This window comes from Osmerus mordax, chromosome 14 (genome assembly GCF_038355195.1).
Source record: "Osmerus mordax isolate fOsmMor3 chromosome 14, fOsmMor3.pri, whole genome shotgun sequence".
NCBI lineage: Eukaryota > Metazoa > Chordata > Actinopteri > Osmeriformes > Osmeridae > Osmerus > Osmerus mordax.
Genome location: NC_090063.1, coordinates 11,245,144 through 11,267,543, shown reverse-complemented (window position 1 = coordinate 11,267,543; position 22,400 = coordinate 11,245,144). Strand labels below are relative to the sequence as shown.

The 22,400-nt window shown below is 42.6% G+C and overlaps 4 protein-coding genes across 5 annotated transcripts; 2 read left to right on the top strand and 2 right to left on the bottom strand.

Moving 5' to 3' along the window:
* Positions 1 to 2,829: 2,829 nt before the first annotated feature.
* On the bottom strand, positions 2,830 to 7,916 carry slc34a2a (solute carrier family 34 member 2a). Its single transcript, XM_067251115.1, has 12 exons — positions 7,874 to 7,916; positions 7,457 to 7,576; positions 6,845 to 6,973; positions 6,522 to 6,665; positions 6,204 to 6,315; positions 5,783 to 5,978; positions 5,517 to 5,612; positions 5,233 to 5,353; positions 4,891 to 5,058; positions 4,612 to 4,728; positions 3,829 to 3,953; positions 2,830 to 3,738 (listed from the first exon to the last, which is right to left on the bottom strand). Exons 1-12 carry the CDS (start codon positions 7,887 to 7,889, stop codon positions 3,190 to 3,192), a joined length of 1,893 nt encoding a protein of 630 aa, XP_067107216.1. The 5' UTR covers positions 7,890 to 7,916; the 3' UTR covers positions 2,830 to 3,189.
* Positions 7,917 to 11,912: 3,996 nt separating this feature from the next.
* Positions 11,913 to 14,405, top strand: LOC136956760 (OCIA domain-containing protein 1). 2 transcript variants are annotated; one of them, XM_067250734.1, is made up of 8 exons: positions 11,913 to 12,094; positions 12,290 to 12,374; positions 12,500 to 12,553; positions 12,682 to 12,729; positions 12,868 to 12,994; positions 13,205 to 13,374; positions 13,552 to 13,707; positions 13,998 to 14,405. In XM_067250734.1, exons 1-8 carry the CDS (start codon positions 12,044 to 12,046, stop codon positions 14,036 to 14,038), a joined length of 732 nt encoding a protein of 243 aa, XP_067106835.1. In that variant the 5' UTR covers positions 11,913 to 12,043; the 3' UTR covers positions 14,039 to 14,405. The 2 variants fall into 2 exon arrangements, with proteins under 2 accessions (XP_067106835.1, XP_067106836.1); XM_067250735.1 differs by having other exon boundaries at positions 14,001 to 14,397.
* Positions 14,406 to 14,743: 338 nt separating this feature from the next.
* Positions 14,744 to 18,917, top strand: chic2 (cysteine-rich hydrophobic domain 2). The gene is made up of 6 exons (XM_067250214.1): positions 14,744 to 15,027; positions 15,977 to 16,031; positions 16,315 to 16,470; positions 16,571 to 16,627; positions 16,720 to 16,779; positions 16,885 to 18,917. The coding sequence occupies exons 1-6, from the start codon at positions 14,894 to 14,896 to the stop codon at positions 16,933 to 16,935; spliced, it is 513 nt and encodes a 170-aa protein (XP_067106315.1). The 5' UTR covers positions 14,744 to 14,893; the 3' UTR covers positions 16,936 to 18,917.
* A 784-nt stretch (positions 18,918 to 19,701) lies between these two features.
* LOC136956951 (uncharacterized) lies at positions 19,702 to 21,687 on the bottom strand. Its single transcript, XM_067250999.1, has 6 exons — positions 21,539 to 21,687; positions 21,163 to 21,308; positions 20,945 to 21,006; positions 20,696 to 20,806; positions 20,413 to 20,511; positions 19,702 to 20,075 (listed from the first exon to the last, which is right to left on the bottom strand). The coding sequence occupies exons 1-6, from the start codon at positions 21,647 to 21,649 to the stop codon at positions 19,882 to 19,884; spliced, it is 723 nt and encodes a 240-aa protein (XP_067107100.1). The 5' UTR covers positions 21,650 to 21,687; the 3' UTR covers positions 19,702 to 19,881.
* Positions 21,688 to 22,400: the final 713 nt, after the last annotated feature.

The window sequence follows — 22,400 nt, the reverse complement described above, 5'->3', positions numbered from 1 at the left end:
GTTAACATGCTGCTCATTGGCCATTCAACTTATTAGATTGCATAATGCAGTTTTTTGTTGTGTTTTTCCAATTTTACTTTGCATTGATCTTGGTTTGTACATAATAGATACAGAAGTATAGATAATGTGGGGGATTGTATTGGATGTGTGATTAAACTTAGTATTTGTCTGTTGCTTGGGCCATTTTATTGCTCATCAAAACAACGTCACAGATGTCACTGGACATCATTGGGTCCTGAGCAATTACCGACCCATGTTTTACTTCATAAACTGCATAACGACAAAATAATCTCAAAAACAGAAACACGCACACAGACCAACAGACAGAGATTCCTAGAAGTATAGTTAGATAAAGAGTTACATGTTGACACAATTACAAAGTCCTTTCTCGATGCTTCTTACAGTAAATCACGTTCTGAGAGTTCTGGCTTTGCTTCTAGGTAATGGCGCGTATCCTCTGTCTTGAGGGTCAGTTTTTGATCTCTCATCTTATCTTGCGATAATACATTTTCAGCTATTATGAATTTGAGTTTCTGGTCGTGTTCACATTTGTAGTTAGGTTCTCTTGGTTCTTCTAGTCCAGACCAAAAAATAAAATGATACATTCAGTCATGGTTCGCTTAGCACTCACTCACACTCACGTTAAGTGCAGGTTTTTTTCTCCTTTCTCCTTCTCCTTTTTTTTAACCTTTCGAAACGATTAAAAAAACGGAGGAAAAGAGAGGACAGAACAGAGAAGAGAATGAAGCAAACCTTTTTAGGATTGTTTTTCCAAAATATTTGTATAAGTTTTTTTTTTTAATATATATATATATATATATATATTGTAGAAACGTGTAAAAAGTTTTTTTTATGTAAAAAAAAGTGCTTTTTCAACCTTTCTAAACTATGAACTATGCATTTTTACCATCGAACCTAAACAAAAGGCATATGGATAATGTCCCAGCCTGATTGGACAGCTTTTAAACCTATCACTGAAAATGTTGAACACTTTAGGGTTTTAATTAGGGATTGGCGATACCAATCATTTTCTTTTCGATCCAATACCAAGTATACTACTTTCAAGACCAGTATCGTCGATATCAATACCGATACTTCTATGAAATATTTTTATTTGATTAATTTTATAATGCATTCTGAAAGCCATCGTTATTAATATTAAATAAACCGCAATAGGCATTATGTGTCTGTGTTGCCTCTGCTCGCGTCAGCTGTACTTACTTCGTTGTGCTCTTTAGGGTGTTTAACTTTTAGATGCTTGTCGTGTTTGTGGTATTGCCACAATGGCGTATTGTTGTTTGACAAATGTCACATAAAGCTTAATCGTTGTTAACTGGAGTGAAATAACTCCAGAGCTTCGTTTTCTGTCCGTCATGACCGCAGCAATGCACTCAAATCTGCGCTGAGTGTGCTTTCACTGAGTGAGAGTGCGAGACACAGCGGAAGAAAAAATAGTTCCCATTGACTTTCTTATTTAAGTAAATTTCTATACTATACGGCCTACAACTATTATAAAAAATATTCTAAAATCACTTGTTTAAAAGAAGGATCGATATTTCAGATTGAGAATCGATCCTTTTGATACAATGCCAGTATCGAAAATATCGATACTTTAGGATCGATCCGCCCATCCCTAGTTTTATTTCGTTTTTTCGAGTATGGTTTCACCAGATGTGAAAAAGGAGTTTTACATCCTCGTGGCTCCACGTTTTCCCTCAGCAATTTTTTTTTACATCTCTAATGGGTTGCATCTTGTGACGTCAGACGTATTTGGTCCGTGTTTAGTTCACATGTCAATCGAAACGCACCAGACTTCGTTTGAAAGCGGACCTACTTCGGACCATATCTTTAATTGTGACTGTGTTTGTGTGTGTGTGTGTGTGTGTGTGTGTGTGTGTGTGTGTGTGTGTGTGTGTGTGTGTGTGTGTGTGTGTGAAAGAGAGACAGAACAATGGAGAGAGAGTGAGACTTTGTTGCTCCTTGTCTAGCTATCTCATCAAGCTATAATTCCAGGAATCTCTGTCTGTCTGTATGTGTGTCTGTGCGTGTGTGTGTGGATTGCCTATAGAACTGGTAGCTGTTTGAAGTCTGCAGGTGTCTTACTCAAGACCCAAGGATATGAAATACTGTGCATGAGTTTGTGTGGGTAAGTTGTTGGCAAAAAATAGAAAGAAAAGGACAGGGAAAAATAAATAGAATGACAAAGCAGTTCATACATGTGGCCTGTTTCACATATGATGTTCAGTATGTTTTTTCTTAGGATAAGAAAAGTGATGAAAGTCCCTTAAAAGATGAGAAACAAATAAAAATAAATAAAACTACTCTACTACTACTGTATGTTGCTATGAGGGAATTATATGCTAGAGAGGAATGATAACTCTCCCTCCCTCTCTCCTTCTAACTCCAAGAACAGAGGGATGTCATAAATACACTGATAATGGGGTCCGTACTGACAAAGTAGTAGTGTTTCTACAAAACTCTGTGACCAGCCATAAACCTTGTCCTCTGATAGGATGGACTGCACCTATAACACTGATAAGGAATGAAAGCGAGAGCGATCATTAACCTGTGTGTGTGTGGATTGCTATTACTAATACTTCTCTAATTGAAGTTAATGAGAGAGAAAGAGAGAGAGAGAATCTATGAAAGACAAATAATGAAATGTATCAGTTGCATATTGTGAGTTAAGAATACACAATAACATATCTTAAAGTTTGATGAATGTATTGCTTATTTACAACCTCCTACCGACCTTAGTTTATATATATATTTTTTTCTTTCATAAATACAGAAAATAGAAACCTTGAAATATAATAAAATAGCATAAGATTCCTCAATTTCTTGGGATATATATTCCTTGAATACAATTAAGGTATTTTCACTCACAAAATAACACATTAAAACTATGTGTTGTGTATACAGTGTAAATACTAAATACACAGTAATAATATTAGCCAAATAGAGGTTTTAAAACTTGCAACATGAAGTGACCAAATTGACAGAAAGCTTTGAGTAGGAGATGAAATATACGTTTTTACCAGTTTTAAAGGCAGGTAGGTAGAAAAGGCCTCATACATGCTGCTAACGCTTTCTAAGCATCGCACAGAGGGGTAAAACCACTTTATTACATTATCTTGGTTACTTAGAGGTACCTCAAAGAAAAATAGTATGAGAAAGATCAGTTTGAGGTCAAAGCTGTGTGGCTTGAAGAACACTGAAGTGCGTCTCTTTCTCCTTTTTCGTTGGTTTCACTTCCGAGGGAATCACTGGATTATCGTACATCTCCAACTTGGGCAGTTTCTTCTCTTCCCCCTCCGCCTCGCTAGCAGGCTGGCAGCATTTGCAGCAGCAGCAACACTTGGCGGCCATCACCTTGACAACCCGGTCCCAGGGTGCTAGGGAGTGCGCCCAAAGAGGCAGGAAGTCCCAGGAGTGCAGTACTGTCGGCAAACAGCGGGGGCACTTGCTCTGCAGAACATTGATCACGATGATCACGATGATCATGGCCACCAGGGGCACCCCTACCCCCACCAGGACCTGCCAGCCAGCCAATGACAGACCGAATACGAAAAGGGGCAGGACAAAGAAGCAGGACAGGATGTAGACAATAGCAAACCAGCGATACCCCGCCGTTATGTTGCCCAGCGCCTTGGCCAATCGGATCGGCACACGGGTAAAGGGGATTGGGTACCACAACAGGATGCCTGAAATGTTGAACAGGAAGTGGACCAGCGCAATCTAACAGAAGAAGACATAGGACCAAGTGTTGGTGATGGTAGAGGCTGTACAAATGTATGTGTGCATGTGCGTGTATATCTGTGTACTGACCTGTAAAGAGTTCTCCAGTGTTTCTCCAGGACTGGCCAATGCTGCCAGTATAGCTGTGGTTGTTGTTCCAATATTGGACCCCAGAGACAGAGGGTACGCCCTCTCAATGCTGATCACCCCAATACCTGAACACACAGACATAAAGCTCACATGACATGCACTTCTAATACACAATCACAACAATACATGTGACCACATCGGAGATAGAACTGAGCTTCAAATAGCACTGAGCCTTGGGGATGATTATACAGAGTAGGTAGGGGTGTGCGTGCATGTTTGCATCAATGGTTGCTTTACAAACATCGAACAGTGCTGCAGGCTTTTTTTGCAATCAACTCCATAAATCAAGATAGGAAAAAATATTTACAATGGGAAAACTGGATTATTGGAATTATGATTAGTGCACACACTCATTTCAACTAATTTCCTGGATTGAGAAGCTATAGGAGGAACGTCCCCTGGTACCAGGGTCATTGTACTGGTTAGTTATTATTAACGGTGATAAGTAGCAGGGGAGGAGAGGCTGGCAATTACACAGTAAATGGTAGATAACTACTCTCTTTAGGTAACCCCCCCCATTCACCGCATTGCATAACTTTACAACTTCAGAAGTGGAGGAGAGGGCGAGGAGGGGGGGGGGGGGTAAGAGAGAGGGAAAGAGAGAGCTCTGCTACTGGGGACACAACATGGACAGCACAGGAGGATGGATGGATAGCTGGAAGGAGAGATGGATGGATGGTTGGATGAATGAATGGATGAGGTGCATTGGAAGGTTTGACTCACCCACAAGTGGAGTGATGGCAGAGGTGAAGACTGAGCTGCTTTGGACGATGAAAGTCATCCCTGCTCCGACCAAGATGGCTATGTAGCCCGTTACCCAGCCGAACGGGAAAGGGAAGTCTGGAGAGAGAGAGATAGAAAAAGAGAATGAGAGAGAGAGAGAGAGAGAGAGAGAGAGAGAGAGAGAGAGAGAGAGAGAGAGAGAGAGAGAGAGAGAATGAGAGAACGACACAGAGGGCGTGTGTAGGTGTGTGTGTGTATGTGAGCGTGAGAGGAACCAACCAGTGTTGAGGATCTTCTTGAGGACCAAGGCCACCTGTCCTTTGAGCATGGAATTGAGCAGCTTGACAATGAAGACCAGGCAGCTGCAGAGCACTAGCAAGGAGCAGGCCAGCAAGATGAGGCCCACCGCCATGTCCGTCAGTGGCACGTCCACAAAGAGGTGCTTGCCTGAGGTGGGGGTGGAGTTGGGGGAGACATTGTCAGAGATTTGCCATGATGTGTTACTTTAAAATGACTGAATACATTTGGTAAGGGCGGAACATACATCAGCTGAAGATCATGTCTCTGGTTTTAGAATCAGAGTAGGTGTCTGTGTGCATGCATGCATTGGTGTCGGAATACATTTTGCAACGTTGAAGGTGTCTGAATCGTTCTTGAGGGTGGTGGTGATGTTCCCCTCAAACCAACACAGGGTTGGTGAGGTGCAGTTTTCTGGGCCAGGAACTGTCACATTCATTTGGGTCTGGAACACACACACACACATTTTCATCATTCCATTCCCGTCTACTAAATTGTGTTTAATTGGACCGGTTTTCGTTCCATAGTGTGATATGTAGCTAACATATAGCTAAGCATGTAGCTAAAAAGTGCTCACTACTACCAATGTGTAGTTAGCATGTTCTTACCATGTTGGTAAAGGTTTCGCACCAAGTCTTGATGAGACTCTTATTCCTGGCTTCAGGGTCTCCTGTGGCAATACCACTTATGACAGTTTCATCCAACTGACGTGGAGGGAAAGAGGGAGAGAGAAAGACACAGACAGCGAAAGAGAGAGAGAGAGATCATTCACTTCATTTAAAAATCAAAGTACCTGTTGGTGGCAGGTGGGATGAGGGGGGGGGGCAGTAAAGAGTGCTGTAGTCACGATAACAAGCTAGGCGGGCCCCAATACCTCTATGATGGAAAGGGTGAGGGGGTCGGTGATGACGTTGAGAAGCTGGGGAGCATTCGCTCCACTCTGGATGTTGAAGGACTCAATAATGATCTTGGAGACTAAGTACAGGTAGCCTGACACCAGCTCCAGGGGCAGCAGCACCAGCACTGACAGCCAGTTGAAGAAGTCATGAACAGTGGCCCCGGCAAATGCCCTGGAGAGGAAAGGAAGGGGAGGATGAGGTGAAGGAGAGGGAGGAGAGGAGAGGAGGGACAGAGGGAGGGAGAAAGGGAGAAAGGGAGGGAGGATGAGCGGGCGGAGGAGTCGGAGAGGGAGAAGGAGGAAAAGGAGTAGAAAAGGGGGAAGAAAGGGAGGGAGATGGGATAAGAGGTGCACTGCACTGCTTAGGGCGGCTCTTTAACTAGATGTTTTTGCTAACCTGCGGAATTTGTCGCGATCTCCGGCTTGTGTCATGGCAACCAGTGTGTTGGTAACAGAGGTTCCGATGTTGGTGCCCATGATCACAGGAACAGCAGACTGGACCTTTAATACTGTCATAGTATTCATGAGCTCATACATACACATACACACACAATATTATCATTCTTTTTATTATCATTTATAACTAAATCTGTAGTATCCGTGTGTGTATGTGTGTGCATGTGTGTTTGTATGTACGTCTTTGTATGTGTGTATGTATATGTGTGTGTGTGTGTTTGGGTGTGTGAATGTGTAACCAGGCTGTATGTCCACTCACGTCCGGAGGAGACCATGCTGACCACAATGGAGGAAGAGGTGGAGGAGCTCTGGACAAGCAAAGTGACTAGCACCCCAATCACCAGGCCTGCCAGGGGGTTGGACAGCACCGCGTTGTCCTGGAAAATGTCCCCTGCAACCTTACCTGGAGATGGGAACACACAGGTTAAAGCACACACATAGATTAGACACACACAGACTAGACACATGAGCTCACATGAGTTGCCTCATACTCACACACACACACACACTCATAGGCTCAATACACTCACAGGTAAGTGGATGAGGGTTACATACTGTATTGTGTGTGTGTGCCTCACCTACCTCCAACCAGCTGGAAGGCGGAGCTGAGGACATCCAGGGAGCAGATGAACATGTACAGCAGGCCCACCAGGAGGACCAGTTTTCCCACAGAGAACACCACCCTCTGCACCTTCCCCTTGGTGTCCAGCTCTGAGAGGACCAGAGGGGGTTAAGAAGGAAAAGGGGTGAATGGGGAGGGGAGCCAGAGGAAGTGACAGAAAGAAAGAAAGAACAGAAAGAAAGAAAGAAAGAAAGAAAAAGAGTTAAGGGGAGTGTGTGTGTGTGGAGAGAGAGAGAGAGAGAGAGAGAGAGAGAGAGAGAGAGAGAGAGAGAGAGAGAGAGAGAGAGAGAGAGAGAGAGAGAGAGAGAGAGAGAGAGAGAGAGAGAGAGAGAGAGACAGTTATTGTGGTGTCCAAACTGAATGACATGGCCATTAACACTCTGACCTATCTTGTCTGATACAACGCATCATAAACCTTAAGGGAAAGATAAACAATGGATGACAAAATAAAATAAAAACGTTCCAAGTTAAGCTAGCCCGGTCTGTAGACCAGACTCCTGAAAGCTGTGAGATCTCAGAGACAGTCCAGACCAGACAAGAAAGAAAACAGATTATACCTATAACAGTCTTACCTGACCAGGGCACACCCATGTCCTGGAGCTCTGGAAGATCCCATGGGTTCTCCTCTCCATCAGACCCCCCCTCGATCAGGGTCACAGTGGAGTGAGCGGGAGCCATAGAGGCAGTTTTATCTTTAAAAACCAAGACAGACATTAACTATATACGGTACAGACTCAGTGAGCAAAGACAGTCTGGTCCAAGTTTATTTTCTAAATGTGTTTATATATCTATCTATCTATACATATATGGGTGTGTGTTTATATACATATATATATATATGTATATAAATATATACATATAAATATACATAGTAGGGTCCAAAAATCGGAGACCACTATTCAGATACTTCATAAACTAAACATTATGTATGTGCATTCACTAAACAAGCATATTAAAAAAACACAAACACAAGTGAACTGCAAAAGTACCATTGAGTTGTTTCATGTGTTTCTCTGTGTCATCAGCTTGTTCTGAAACAGGAACCATGATCTGGGGAGGGAGGTCTTTTGTACAGTAAGACAGTATTCACATTGACCAAAGTTAATTGACTTTGACTGAAATAAAGAGAGCCGACAGTTTCCTTTCTATCCTCAAAACCATAAATCAATCAATATCTCTTTAACTACCAACTAATAAACAGAACCGGGACACAAAGGACAGACAATAATACATTTTATCAGTCATTCATGTTTATTATTTTATGAGAGTTTTGATATTTCTTTTAAAGACAGGTCAAGTAATCATTAGTTTTGTACTTGGCACAGTGGAGTACTGATAAAAGGTTTATCTATTAAATGTAAACTGGATATCAGGGAAGAGAATATCTTATCTATCAAAGAAAGAGATGAGTACTAATGGTTTTCAAGTTAGCAAAATCATCATTGAGGCCAAAGCCATCAATATTGCTGTTATGAAATTGGTCAAATCAGAGCAAAGTGCAAAGTAAGTAACTTAATGTGAAACAAATGTTGCTTAGTCACTAACTGGTTAAGCAGCCCATTAATATGTTTATAGTATGTTGCTTTTGTTGTTCAGTAATGCCGCCAAGGCCCCGCATGCACGTGGCAACACCAGAGATAGGACAGGGTCTGACACACGGACACACATGCTAGAGTATTGACCTATTTCTGGCCTCCTGGTAGTGTCCTATTTTCCGCTAGCGCAACTATGCTCTACAGTAGCGGAAATTTATATTCAACACAAACTTTTGTTAACAGATTATTAAGCATGTCAGGTGTTAGATAATCGTTCATTTAACTGTAAATGTAATAAATGTGAATACAGATTTTTCTGCACCACGGAAGGTTCGTTTCACACTCCAGAAATTTTGTTTCTAATTAATTACATAAATCCTGTTTTCAAGCAAATTGTTAAATTTAGGAAACTATTAAAAAATGTTTAATGTTAAAATTCAAATCTTATGTTTATTCCATCAATCACCGTTTGTGGATAACCGTCGCTGCATTATACTGTAAGAATGTCAATAAAAGTGCAGTGTTTGAGCTTACCTGTGGCAGGCGTAGTGTGTTTGTGTCAAGAACAGAAACCCAACTCCAAACAGTCAACTCCTTGGAGCCCACCTGTCCTTCAGGTTAATATCCCACCCTCCACGGGTTGGGTGGGGGTGGAGGTGCAGAGGTAGTCATGGGTTGTAGAGCAGAGGAGGGACAGATGGAAGGGGGTGGGGGGAGTTTATCACGAGTTTGACCATCGCAGCCTTCCTCGGATCTTCCGATCCTCCCCCGGGTTTCCAGACTTCCCTCTCCGTGTTATCTGGCCACGCAGCGATCTGGTGTGACGTGTTGATGTCTCCTCCTTCGTAGCGAGATGCTGGGGAACTGCTCTCCTGAGTGGGCTGGGGATGAGAGATGTGAATCTGGTCGTTGTGACCTGATGCACCAGTCTTTGCAGCCCACTGTTGGTCCAACCAGGGCTCCAGGCCTTCCCGTGCAGGTCATGTGCAGGCTTACTGCGCGTGAGGTTACCCAGGCAGACCTAGTGCACCTTTAATGTACACCACCTATCTGCTCTATCTCCAGCGTAACCTTGGCTGTCATGGTTGAGCCCCTGTCGTTTTATAGCAGCTAAGAGAGAAGTGGCGGGGTTGGAAAACACACATTTCTAGATTCCCCCGTCATACACACTGATAGACAAAAAGGGGGAGGGACTGTGTTTTTCGTGTGTGAGAGAGAGGGTCTACTTTACTAGAGTTCGAAAAAGGCTTCTTTCCGACTGCCCCTGAATGAACTTTATGTGTGAGTATGTGTGTGTGTGTTTGTGTGTGTGTGTTTGAATGCATTCCCTGACAACCAAACATACGGCAGACAGCAGACAAGAATGGATTTTGCTCTCTCTACTCGTTTATTACAATTCCAACACAATTGTGTAATTGTACAACAATTGTACAATTGTCTACATCGCCTTGCTACTCCAACATTATGCATACATCAGACCCTTGATCTTTCTGGAGATCCCCTACCATTTATTTTTATTATAACATACTGTATATTCTATATCCATGAAACAAATGGAGGTTAAATTGTAACTATATACCACACATGAATGATGTGCTTTGCCTGTGTGTCCCTTGTCATGTGCCTCCTGAGTGTGAATTGATCACCAGAGTGGGAGAGGATATGATACACATTGGGCTATTTTAAGCCTGTCAATAAAGGCAGATTGATTGGAAATACACAAACACGCGCACACACAATTTTCCATGTATTGTCATGGAATTTCCCCAGTGTTTTACAAGTTCATAGATGACCTGTCAGGACAGACAGGCAGGCTTTTCCAGAGGAAGTTCAGATTTGCATGGCCTACTGTGGAAACACACTAGCATCACTTACAGGGCGTCTGGTGTCATTGCGTCTGGTGGCAACACAGCGTCCTCAAATAAACTGGACAATAAGCCCCTCCCTGTATTAAACTAATGCCTCTGGCTTGAGCCTTTATAAGCACTTAGAACCAGAGTGCGAATTATACAATGACAATCGGGGGGGTCAACTTCTTCTCCAGGTCGTGTATCGACCCCCCCCCCGACCTGTTGTTTTTACCTCTTTTAACTTTGTTGTTCAAACGTCAACAATGTACTAAAAAATTTGTTTATGGAAGTAATGTTGTTGTAGTAGTAGTGTGGTGCTGAAGTCGCTGGTGCTATGTCTTGCAGTCTCATGGCTGCCAAATAAGCTGTCATAAAGAGAATCCAAAAACGGCCTGACATGGACACTGTTTCCACTATAGGACTGACCCTTGTCCCTTACAGCATTGTTATTTTAGCCTGCGGTCTAATGGGCTGAAAAAACATGGATGACTCCATCTTGTCTTAGCCCTGCTTGCTTTGTGTGTGTGTTACTGTCTGATTATGAGGGAGTTTGTTTTACAGAGCTGGAATTGAAAGCTTCTTAAACATAGCCATGAATGAATTTAAATGTTATGTGAACACTAGATGTGTTCGAAAGATTGGTATTAATCTACAGATCGTGTTGTGTTTGCTCTACTGCCCAAAAGATAAAAGGAAGATAAAGATTATCATGTCAGAGAGTACTATTTCAAGATCTTCTGGAAAAGACAGATAGTGAGAGGGAGACGATGGGGAGGTCCAACCTTCACGTGACAAGTAAACCCTGTCTGGAATGTGTGGACTTGGCTTTGATCATTGCCAAACGACCAGTAAAACCAATCAGGAGTAAGTCATAACAGCATCCCAACCTTGAGGTTCATTGGTAATGTGAAGACGTTGTCTTCGAAACCCCTGTATCATACTCTATGAAGACAATTCCATGAAAACTGTAAGGCAAACAATTTATTTTTTCAAGTGTGTATGTTTAAATAACAATTTGGAAGCCAAATAAGAACTAACTGGTGTAAGGACAAATAGTAAGTAAGTAAAATAAAGTTAATTTAATTTAATATCATATTTCACAAAACCAGCTCACAAAGTGCTTCACAAAACTAAAATAGTAAAAAATAAGACCATTCAAACAGCAAAAGAAAACAATGGTAAAGGCAAACTTCACGTCTTCAAGTATGATTCTACCTGTCCTCTTTGTGCGAACGAGATTGTTCAACAAAGATTTTTGGCACTGGGTATTTTGAGAAACTGGAGAGAATGTTTGATAATAATAGGCTTATGGAACACTACAATGTTTGAACGAGTTAAAAAAATATATACATTTTATAATTATATTAATACTATACATCACTGAACAGACCATCACCTGTTTAGGCCTAATATATTTCTAAAACACAATACCGGAAATAAAACGATTCTATTATTTAGTCAAAAACGTCAAACTATCAAAATAAAAGTCATTAGATTTCCCAGGCCAACTTTCCCAGTTTTTTTTCCCTCCACTCCATAATCACATATTGAACATAAATATTAGAGTAAAAAGTACTCTAAAAACGTTAGGAAACATATGTTTTCATAACATCTTGAAAGATAAAAGTCCCCATGAACAAGTTGTGTTTCCGGGGTTATGTCAATTACACAGTGCAATGACATTGTACCACGATTTTAGGAGATCAGGACAGAGAGTGGGAACTTTGTTTTTTTACATGCTCTGAAAGTTAAATATACTGACATTGTTTTTAACATGTCACAAATATATACCGGTTTCACGGAGGAACGGCAAGGGGACTCACAGGTAAACTTTGTTTTAAGCTAAGCTAGTTTGTTGTTAGCTAAACCGCTAGCTTCCATCATGTGTAAGACACTGTAGGTAGTCGACTAGCTAGTACGTGGTTCCCTAAGCGTACAATGGCTGCATGTATTATTCTTAATTATTTTGCGTGCACGTCTGTGTGTGTGTGTGTGTGTGTGTGGGTGTGTGTGTGTGTAGGGTCCTGCAGGGGTCAACTACATTCCCACAGATGAAGAGAGGAGGGTCTTCAGGGAGTGCAACCAGGAGAGCTTCTGGTACAGATGTAAGTCATTTCCTGGTTACCAATTTGTACCCTTTTAACATAGCTTTAGTTCAAAACACACAGTTTTATAATCAAGTTTTTTGAAGAAATGCTAACCCTAACCCTTAATTTTTGTTTCCCTACAGCTTTACCCTTCTCCGCAGTTAGTATGGCCATCACTCAAGCACTAGTCGTCCGAGGTAGCTAGCTGACATTTATGTCCTTGCTGTATAATCTTTCTATCACTAGCTTAAGTCTGTGTTGGTATTATGCTAGTCAGTAACATGTTTTTGTAACCTCCAACGGTTCTGTTTCCACTCTTTGGCAGGAACCCTGTCATCGTCACCCAGATTTGGTTCTCTCCCTAAAGTGGCCTGTGAGTTCACTTGAATACGTAAATGTTAAAGTGTGTTCCGTGCGTGGATGTTTTGAGCTACTCTGACAGGATATTTTTGTATTTGTGTATTTACCAGTATTTATATGTAGCAGAAGTGATCAAAATGTGTGTGTCCAGTCGCGGGCCTGTGTGGCTATCTGGCAGGGAAGATGTCCTACATGAAGACGTGTCAGGAGAAGTTCCAGAGGCTGGAGAGCTCCCCACTTGGAGAGGCCCTGAGAAAGAAGACACAGCTGCCTCCACTGTGAGTACCCACCACCTACCCACTACCATCAACCACCTACCCACCACCAGCACTAACCAAACACACACACCACGCTTATTTGGTAAACTCACTGTATGGAACAGCGCCCAGGTTCCATTTACCCAGACGTCATCACTCACTCTGTTGTCTCAGGTGCATAAATGGAACCCTGTCTATCACATCCTCATACACTCTCTTTTTCTGCCCCAGCTCTCCCCAAGGGCCCAGGTCAGAGATGAGCGACCCAGATGCCCAGTCTTTTGAGTCCATGTTCCAGCCCTCGGATCCACAGAGTCAGACCCCTCCCCAAGACAAAGATTATGGCTACAGCGCCCAGTCTCCTGATTTCATGGACCAGAGGGAAGACCCTAGGGCTCCGGGTAAACTCCCGTTCCGCCTTTACCAAAGTCTGTCTAACCACTCAATATCTCCATAACCCAGATACATAAAGCTTGCCTCATTTGAACACACACACCCATATACTATATCTCTCTTCACCATGAGCCCATTCATGGCTGCACTCTAACCTCTCCACCCCCCCCCCCCCCTGCCTACAGCCCAGTCATACCTGGGGGAGGAGGAGCCTAGGAGGAAGTCGGTGCTCTACGAGGACCTGAGGAACAAGAACAGGGAAAACTACGAGGTCACCCTCACCCAGAAGACTGAGACCCCGTCCAGGCCTGCCCCTGACAGACCCTCCCCCCAGAGGGAAGGTAAATTACTTCTGCGGTAGTTCATTAAGGAACGTGTGGAGTAGGTGGGGAAGGTCAAGACAGCTTTCCCAGGGGGTCAATTGAGGTGTGGCAGTGCTTATGGCATCTACACCATGTTTTGTGTTCTGAGATTACCTGATTAGTTTAGATAGTTATATTAGTCCTAAAGTAGTCAGAAAACTACATAATCCTAGTGTGACATTGTGTGTGTGTGTGTGTGTGCACAGGGTAATATGTACTTCTGTAATTTCCGTTGGATCATGATCTTTTTCTCTTTCCCCGTTTGTCAGCAGTGCAGAAGAATATCTATGGTGATGCTTGGGACGAATGAAGATTTCCTGTTACGGCTGCTTATGTTACGACAGTTCCCTTCTGCTCGAGTTGTGTGTAGGCTGGATTTGAGGTTGTCTGTGTATGTCTGAATGTAACTAGAAATGTGTGGAAAAACCAAATTCATAGCAGACTCTGGTACTCTTTCTTTGTTTCTCTAAAACTGCTTGAGGATGAGAATAATAAAATCTAGTTTGGACAGACAACAGTACAGTTCAGTAGAAGCAAAAGATTTCAATGTATGAAAGAAACTGGATCTAAATGTCTTGTAAATCTGAGAAAAGATAGGACATGAATTATGGGACAGAATGCAATCCTGACCCAAGACATGTTACATGATTCCAACAATAAAAGTATATTTTCTACACAGCTGTGCCTACTCTTAATATAAAACAGTACTCTTGACAGCAAATTAATGGTAGTCAGTGGATCTTTCTAGATCTAGTCATCTAGAAATAACATGTATCAGGGCCATGTGTATTTAATACATACGGCCCATTATGGATTTCTTTCGCAAAGAAAATACTCCAGAAAAGACGGCTGTGTGATAAATGCAATCCTACCCAATATATTCATACGTTTTTACTGGCAGAACACGACATAGGCTTCAGTGACATTCCTGAGTCTATGACGTAAACACGTCCGTCCCCCTTCCGGTTTCGAATAGGTACTGCGGCGGATGTTGATGTTTTGTTTTGGACTGAAGCCTACTGATGTGAACTGTTGTCGGACGGTGGGATTTTATGAGCGTCGTCTTACGTTGCAGCATTGCTCTGTTAACGGGAAGGATATTGTTTACGGCGGCATCGTGTCTCTCCCGGCGCCTCACCCGGGAAGCGCGAGACCGAGTCGAGCGATGATGGAGGACTTTGATGAGATATACGAAGAGGAGGAGGAGGAAGAAGAGGACGAGGACAGGGCCGCGGAGGAACAGCTACTAAAGTATGCCCCGGACCCTGTGGTGGTGCGGGGATCCGGCCACGTCACTGTGTAAGCAACCTGCAGGGCTAACTGGGATTGTGAACTTTAATTTGACTGTGAAACAACAATTAAAAGTTAGCTAGTACCACTAGCTGTCTTCCAGGTTATTGTCCTGAAACCCCCGAGCTAACGCAGCACCAACAACAGCAGCGTAACCTAAGGGGTTTGCAAGCTAGCTAACGTAGGCTAGCTACCAACGGTACGTTGAGCGATACCAGTGGTCATCTAACAAAATGTACACAAAGTTAAAACGTGAGCTAGCTTGCTACTGTATAGCTATTTATTTAAAGCTATAGCCTACATTTCGAAACTAACTTCATCATTGGTGCCTCAACTACTAGTGACTTGCCTATAGCAAGGGAGGCTAAAGGATTGACACAGTGGTTTTGGTAACGTTTGAATTGAACCAAAAGCCAACGCATTAGTACATCTGTATTTTATTAGTTAGTTAGCTACTGTACTAGCCTGTACAAAGTTGATAATTTTCGTTACTTGTACGCTGCCAACATATCTGCCAGTTAGCGCATTAGCGTGTAGTTAAGCTAGGCTATCGCTTTGGGCAATCGGAAAATGGAAAACACACCTTGGAACCGGGTGCCAAAATCTCAATATTACATGTTCAGTTACTGTAGCTAGACTCACAAACCTATCTGGTACTGACTGTCTGGTAGCTAGACTTACGTCCGGTGAGACATGACCTGGCTGTGGGAATGGAATGGTTAGGTTGCTAGACTGCATACAAGCTAGCTCACTTACTTACAAGCCTAGAACAGAGTAGAGCTGTGTTCACAGTGAAAGGAGTCCATGAGTTTTAAGGTCCCATATAAACTAAAATGTATAGAGGGTTTGCCATAGGCATGTTAAATACATTGCATTTTAACTAGTACCTCTAGTGCTAGCTACCTAACTGTCCAAGCTCAATCTGTGAGGGTAACTTTTACACACCGTCTCTTTTCAGGTTCGGGCTCAGCAACAAATTTGAGTCAGAGTTCCCTTCGGCACTTACAGGGAAGGTGAGTTTAGTATCTTTACCTCTTTGACAAGACAAGAAAACGAAATTCACCCCCTGCTAATTTAGACGAGGAAAGTGCCACATGCATGAAACTATATGTAGTAGTATGCCCACCCAGCTCCATACCCCAGTCTAACAACAAAGTACAGCTGTCTATGAATGTCTTAATTTGCTACATCAGACGTTTTAGTCGAGTCGTTGAGTTTATGTGAGCGTAAAGTTGAAACAAATATCTCTACACACCATTATTGCTTATTTTGACTATGGTGTGCATGTGTGTGTAGCTGGCACCAGAGGAGTTCAAGGCCAGCATCAACCGTGTGAATGGCTGCCTGAAGAAGACTCTGCCAGTGAACGTGCGCTGGCTGCTTTGTGGCTGCCTCTGCTGCTGTTGCACGCTGGGCTTCAGTCTGTGGCCTGTCATCTGTCTCAGCAAGAGGGTAGGATACGACCCCCCCCCCCCCCATAAACACACACACACACCACCCCCACTACACATACAAATGCACACATAAATGATCCTTCCTTCTTACCCAACAGACACGGAGATCCATAGAGAAGCTGCTGGAATGGGAGAACAGCAGATTGTACCACAAGGTAAAGCCCTTTCTGCAATGGTCCCAAAGAGCTTCTGTGTGTGGGTGGGTGTGTTTTCACGAGATTCAACTGCTGTCTCTCACTGTTTTCAGTTGTGTTTGCACTGGAGACTTAGCAAGAGGAAGTGTGAAACCAACAACATGATGGAATACGTAAGTCTCAACCACATACCTAGAAGGCCATAAGTCTCTTACACAGACAAACCCTCACACATAATAGGCTCTATCTAATAACTATCTCTCTCTCCGTGCCCCCAGGTTATCCTAATAGAGTTCCTACCCAAGATTCCCATCTTCAGACCAGACTAGCGCTTCCTGAGCGTCTCCGCCCTCCCATGGTGCCTCTGCGGCACAAATACGGTTCCAACATGGCCAAAAGGCATCCTCAACCATCTCCCTCCCTGAAATACACCACACCTTTTATGTTTACCGGGTAGTTCACCCTCTTCAGACCATCAACCCTGTCCAGGTTACACTTGTTTACAAACCCAATACCACCCCCACCCCCCCTTTGACCTTCGACCTTTTGGAGGAGCCGCAGCCTTTGAACCCACCGAGTCATGTTGACTGGCAGCAGCTTGTGGGTCGTCATGGGAGACCCAAGCCATGAGAGACAGAACAGAACCCTGTAACTGGAGATCCTGAACGACTCCTGAACGGGTTCCACGTTCTCTTAACTGGAATTCTGAAAATCCACCGCCCCATCGTTACCTTAAGGCACAATCTCACCCTAATCAAACCTTATGTGATAATACTCCCACCTTATGTGTCACCCTTGTTCCCCACCTCTGTTATCATTGTCTGGACTCTCAGAATGAAACGTCCCCCCCTGAATCTCTATGGAACTTCTGAGCAACCCTGAAATCTTAATGGGAATGGCTATAGGCCCGTTGAGGAACACCGGTTTTCACCGTTGTATGAAACGGCCATGGTAGCGGTCTACCTTGGACCAGGCCAAGTAACATCACTGACTAAAAAGCCAAACGACTCAACTGGTCATCTACCAGCCCCTTGAATGTTAGACTGTGCGATGCCCAGACTAGAGACAATCACTTACTGTCTGACTGTATTCTTTATCTATGTATGGAGACCCCAACAAACCGTTACCTATCAGGCGGTTGTTCGCTTTGTTTAGCTGTTCAGTGAAAATGGGCAGTGGAGCGTTTGTTTTACAGCTCGGTGGGTCTCTGAAAGTATTTTGCGTTTGGCCTTGAAAGACAAATCAAGTGAGAACACAAATGTATGTGAGAGATACTTGCTTGAGATCCACGCACTCATAACCTCTTGTTAATGAAACCTGTATGGCTGAGTGTTGTCTTTGTTAAATCACTCAGCCATAATTACTCCTGTTTTGTTGTTTGATTTTAAGTGTGTGTGTGTAAGTGAATGGGCATAAAAATAAGACTCAATCAATCTGCATCATGTTTGGTTAGTAGTAGGTTTTTTATTTTTTATACATAGGCTCTGGGCTAGTATGGCGTCCTATGTGAGCACTGAAGCACAGGATGGGGTTTAATCCAAGTAATCTCAGATGAGCTCTTTCCCTAACCTCCCAACAATACATAACAAGATATATGTAGCTTTTCACCCAGGAATCATCCATAAGAATGTTCAGATAGAAATGTGACATACTAGATCAAAGAACGGCTTTCATCATTCATAAAAACATGATCTATGCACATTGTTCTTTTTCTGTTGGTGTTTTTAAGGTTGTACGCCACAGGAAAGACCCAGAGCTGTGAGGGGCAGTTAACACGCCTTAGGTCTGTCTTTTGCGATGCAAAAAAAAAAAACGTGTATCCACTTTGCCAACTCTGTGAAACTCATCTGAGGGTTGCATGTATCCTGGTCGCAATCCACCCATGTCACAAAGGAAGGTGTGACCTGAGTCCTCCACACCTGCAGTGTGGAGGCCACGGCTTGGTTGAGTATTCAGGAGAACCTTTGTGGCTCTATTAGCATCACAGACATCCCTTTGTTTCAACCTATATATGTCTTAAAAACCTTGCTTTCCACATCACCCATATAGGATTGTGATTGATTTATAGGTCCTTTTAGTTAGTAGATCACTCATCATGTTGAAGGCCATATATGCAGTATGTATATGTGCGTGTGTGTACACAGGTGTTGATGTTCCCATTAGAACCAATACTGCACCCTCCCTAGTGAATGAGAGGGAGCCCTTTTATAACTGAGTATTTCTGAACAGAAGCGAGTGTATGTGCGTGTGTGTATGTAGGAGTGTGTAATGTATGAAGTGTATAAGCAGGTGTATGTACAGTAATAAACTAACCAGAAATAATAATATATCTGTTGTCTCTCTTATACAAACACGCACAGCTCCACATTTTGTTTTACTACATAGACACTACTACATTTAGTCATTTAGCAGACGCTCTTATCCAGAGCGACTTACAGTAAGTACCGGGACATTCTCCCCAAGGCAAGTAGGGTGAAGTGCCTTGCCCAAGGACACAATGTCATTTGGCACAGCTGGGAATCAAACCGGCAACTTTCTGATTAATAGCCCAATTCCCTAACCGCTCAACATTCTGACCCCTACTACTGTTCAGAGTTCAATGGATCAAATATCCATATTTTTGAATGCAGTTTTTAATGGAATATCTCCATCCGTGTACAGAGGCACATTGTGAGCAAACATCCGTCCTGTGTTCCTCCATGTTGTTTTTGCTAATCCAATCTTCCCATTTTAAAAGGCTAACTGATGATTTGAAAATGTGAAAAACTAGTGGAGAGCATGCCAAGACTAATGAAAGCTGTGATTGAAAATAAGAGACCCACCAAAGTTTATTTCTGCACTGCTCCTAAGTTAAAATATTAAAATACGGCTATACGTATCATATTGTTTACAAATTAATCTGACTATACTGCATCTTTTTTGGTAGTATTGGTACTAATGGTTTTGGAACACATTGCTGGTAGGTTATCAATCAGGGGCTGTGAGGGCAGTGAGGGCAATGCCCCTGTAAACACAACCTTGGACCCCCTTGTGGCCCCGCTAAACATAGAGTCTGAATAATTATAAACATGGTGTTTGTCTGTTGATGCCTGCAGAGAAGAAACTAATATGACAACAATCATGTTTAATGTAACTGGCCCCTCTGATGGTACAACTGGCCCCAGCTTGCCGTGTGTATTATACAGATAACCAGTGATAACAATGTAATTTCCTGACTTGCTGAATGACTTGCTGAATGAGCTATCCTGCTTGAGCTATCCTGCTTGTTGTAGAGTTCACTTCTTGCTGTCTGGAAAAATGCTAAAGTATACATTCTCCAAAAAACGAGCTAGATCAAAAAAAGACTTTGTAAAGTTTTCCACCGTTGTTGTCAGTTCTTCGTCGTCGTCGTCATCGTCATCGTCTAAGAAATCACTCAAATCTGTTGTAGTATTTTCGTCAGTGGGAAAATCTGGATGAGGGCAGAGCTCTGTAAAGAAAGCACATATATTAACATAATTTCAACCTATTTTCTTTCTTGAATGAAAATACCTTTTGTTTTCAGTTTGATTCAGCAGTCGAAGAGATAGCATATACTGTACATCCACATATCTTTTGAATTCCTTGATAGTGGGCCAACTAAAGAATAAGCTATGTAGTTACCTTTCAACTTCCCTTCTTATAGTTAAAGAAATTGTTGGTTTAAAGTTGAACTAGAGAGTTAATTGAATGTTACCTGAATCAATTAGGCCTAACAGTGAACCCATCTTAATCAAGAAAGTATCCACAAAGAAGGAAGTCCATAATGACAATGTGTGAGTGCTCACTATTTTGAGGACTGAGGACGAGCGGTCGATGAAGACTGAGACATTCTGCTTGCTTTTTAAATCTGTCCAGTTCAGCAGAGGTCACCTCTCGTCTCCTACCTGGAACATAAACAAAACACATGATATCTGTATAACTAGAGGACATCATTTAGATTTGGACACACATAGCCTATAGAAAAGAAAACTGTGTGTAACTTTAACAAAGGGCATTGGTTTGTGATTGACGACACCATACTTGAGATGATTGAGATTCATTTTCTAGGGAATGTGATGCTCCACATACTGAGTAACTCAAGACCCAGGAAGGTTTCTCCTGCCACTTTACAAGATGATTGGATGAGGAGACAGTCTGGGCAGTCAGTCATCAGGAGGACATGAGGACAATCCAAAGATGCTGTGAAACACACAGATAAACACAAAGGTAAACACAAATCTACTTCAATGCACAGTCCAAGAAGAAATCCATAGCATTGTCAGACCTCCACACCCTCAGTCTAACACACACACTTCAGTTCATACTTCTGTGCCTCACCAATATTCATAACATTGTCTTGCAAGGTCATGTTGAAGCGAAGACTGTAGCACACACCAAGGCTGTTAATAAAAAATGTAAATATTGTTAGCCAAGCCAACTCAATGCTGAATCAACATGAACCTCATCCGATACTAGCACCGTGAAAATGTCAATGTATTTTTCTGTAGTGGTTCATTCTGAATTGATTTCTAGCACAACTCCACTCTGCATCTTACGTATTATAGATCTCTGTGTAGATGACTCTGTTGCTGTCAGAGGTGGCAGTGAATTCCTTCCAGCCGCTGCTATAGAGCAGCTTGCCCAGTGTCCTGAACCCTGGCACCTGAGAGGTGTCCCCTATCACCATCCACTTCCCCAGCAGCTACAGACACACAGTGCAAGGAGGGGAGAGATGAAATGTGGATGAAACATAGCAGAGAAAATTAGATGACGTTCCACCTGACCTAGTTTTCCATCTGTCGGTTTATATACCATCCATCCCAGAGTCGTTGCTGTGTTCATGACAGGAAGCTAGCGGATCTGGCCCTTGAACGGTGGGTCACAAGGCCATGACCATCTCATGGCCATTTTGACCAGACACACAGTACTCACCATCTCCAAGTTGGTGTTCTCTAGAGGTTTCACCAGGGCCTCACAGGTCAGAGGAGCAGCTTGACCTGCTGAGAGAAGACCTAGCACCGCAGCAACACACAGGACTAGCATAGCTGCTGCCTTATTTCTCTTTCAGGCTTTCTATTAACGGATGTTATGTCAGCATGTGTCTCCCCTGTGTCTCTTACTTGCTCTGCCACAAACACTGGCTGCTTGTCTTTATACTTTCACATGTTTGTCAGTTCCTGGATATATTGTGACACACTTGGAACTGTTTACTTTGTGTTGCAACCAGAGAGACAAACTGACAATATTGTGAATGAGAGATGGCCTTTTCATAAATTTGTTTTCCTGAACAGAAGAGAGTGTATGTGTGTGTGATGCACGAGAGTGTAATGTATCAGATGTCTGAGCAGATGTATGGAGAGTAATAAACTATTTTAGTATTTTCTCTCTCAATAAGATACACACTCACAGACACAGACAAACACACACATCTACCATAAAAAGCCCTTTCTAAATCACTTTGTGTTGTGAACCACTTTATTTATTAATCGATCACAAGAAAATAATTGCACATTTATATTCAGATGGGAAGCCTGACATTGATGCTGTAAAATATGTTTTGGAACATCTACTCAAGCCACCATTGCTGATGTTTACATGTTGGCCACCTGACCATGAACGGCAAAAAACAAATATGAACTCTGAACCAGATAAGAGTTGCAAGTAGGAGGAAACCTTATCTTTAAATGACTTAGCTTTTTTATTTCTTGTAAAGGTTTTCATTGTTTAGTCACAGATAACAAAATCACATATACTATAGGGTTCAGCCTTGTGTCTAAGACAAGATAACCAGCAA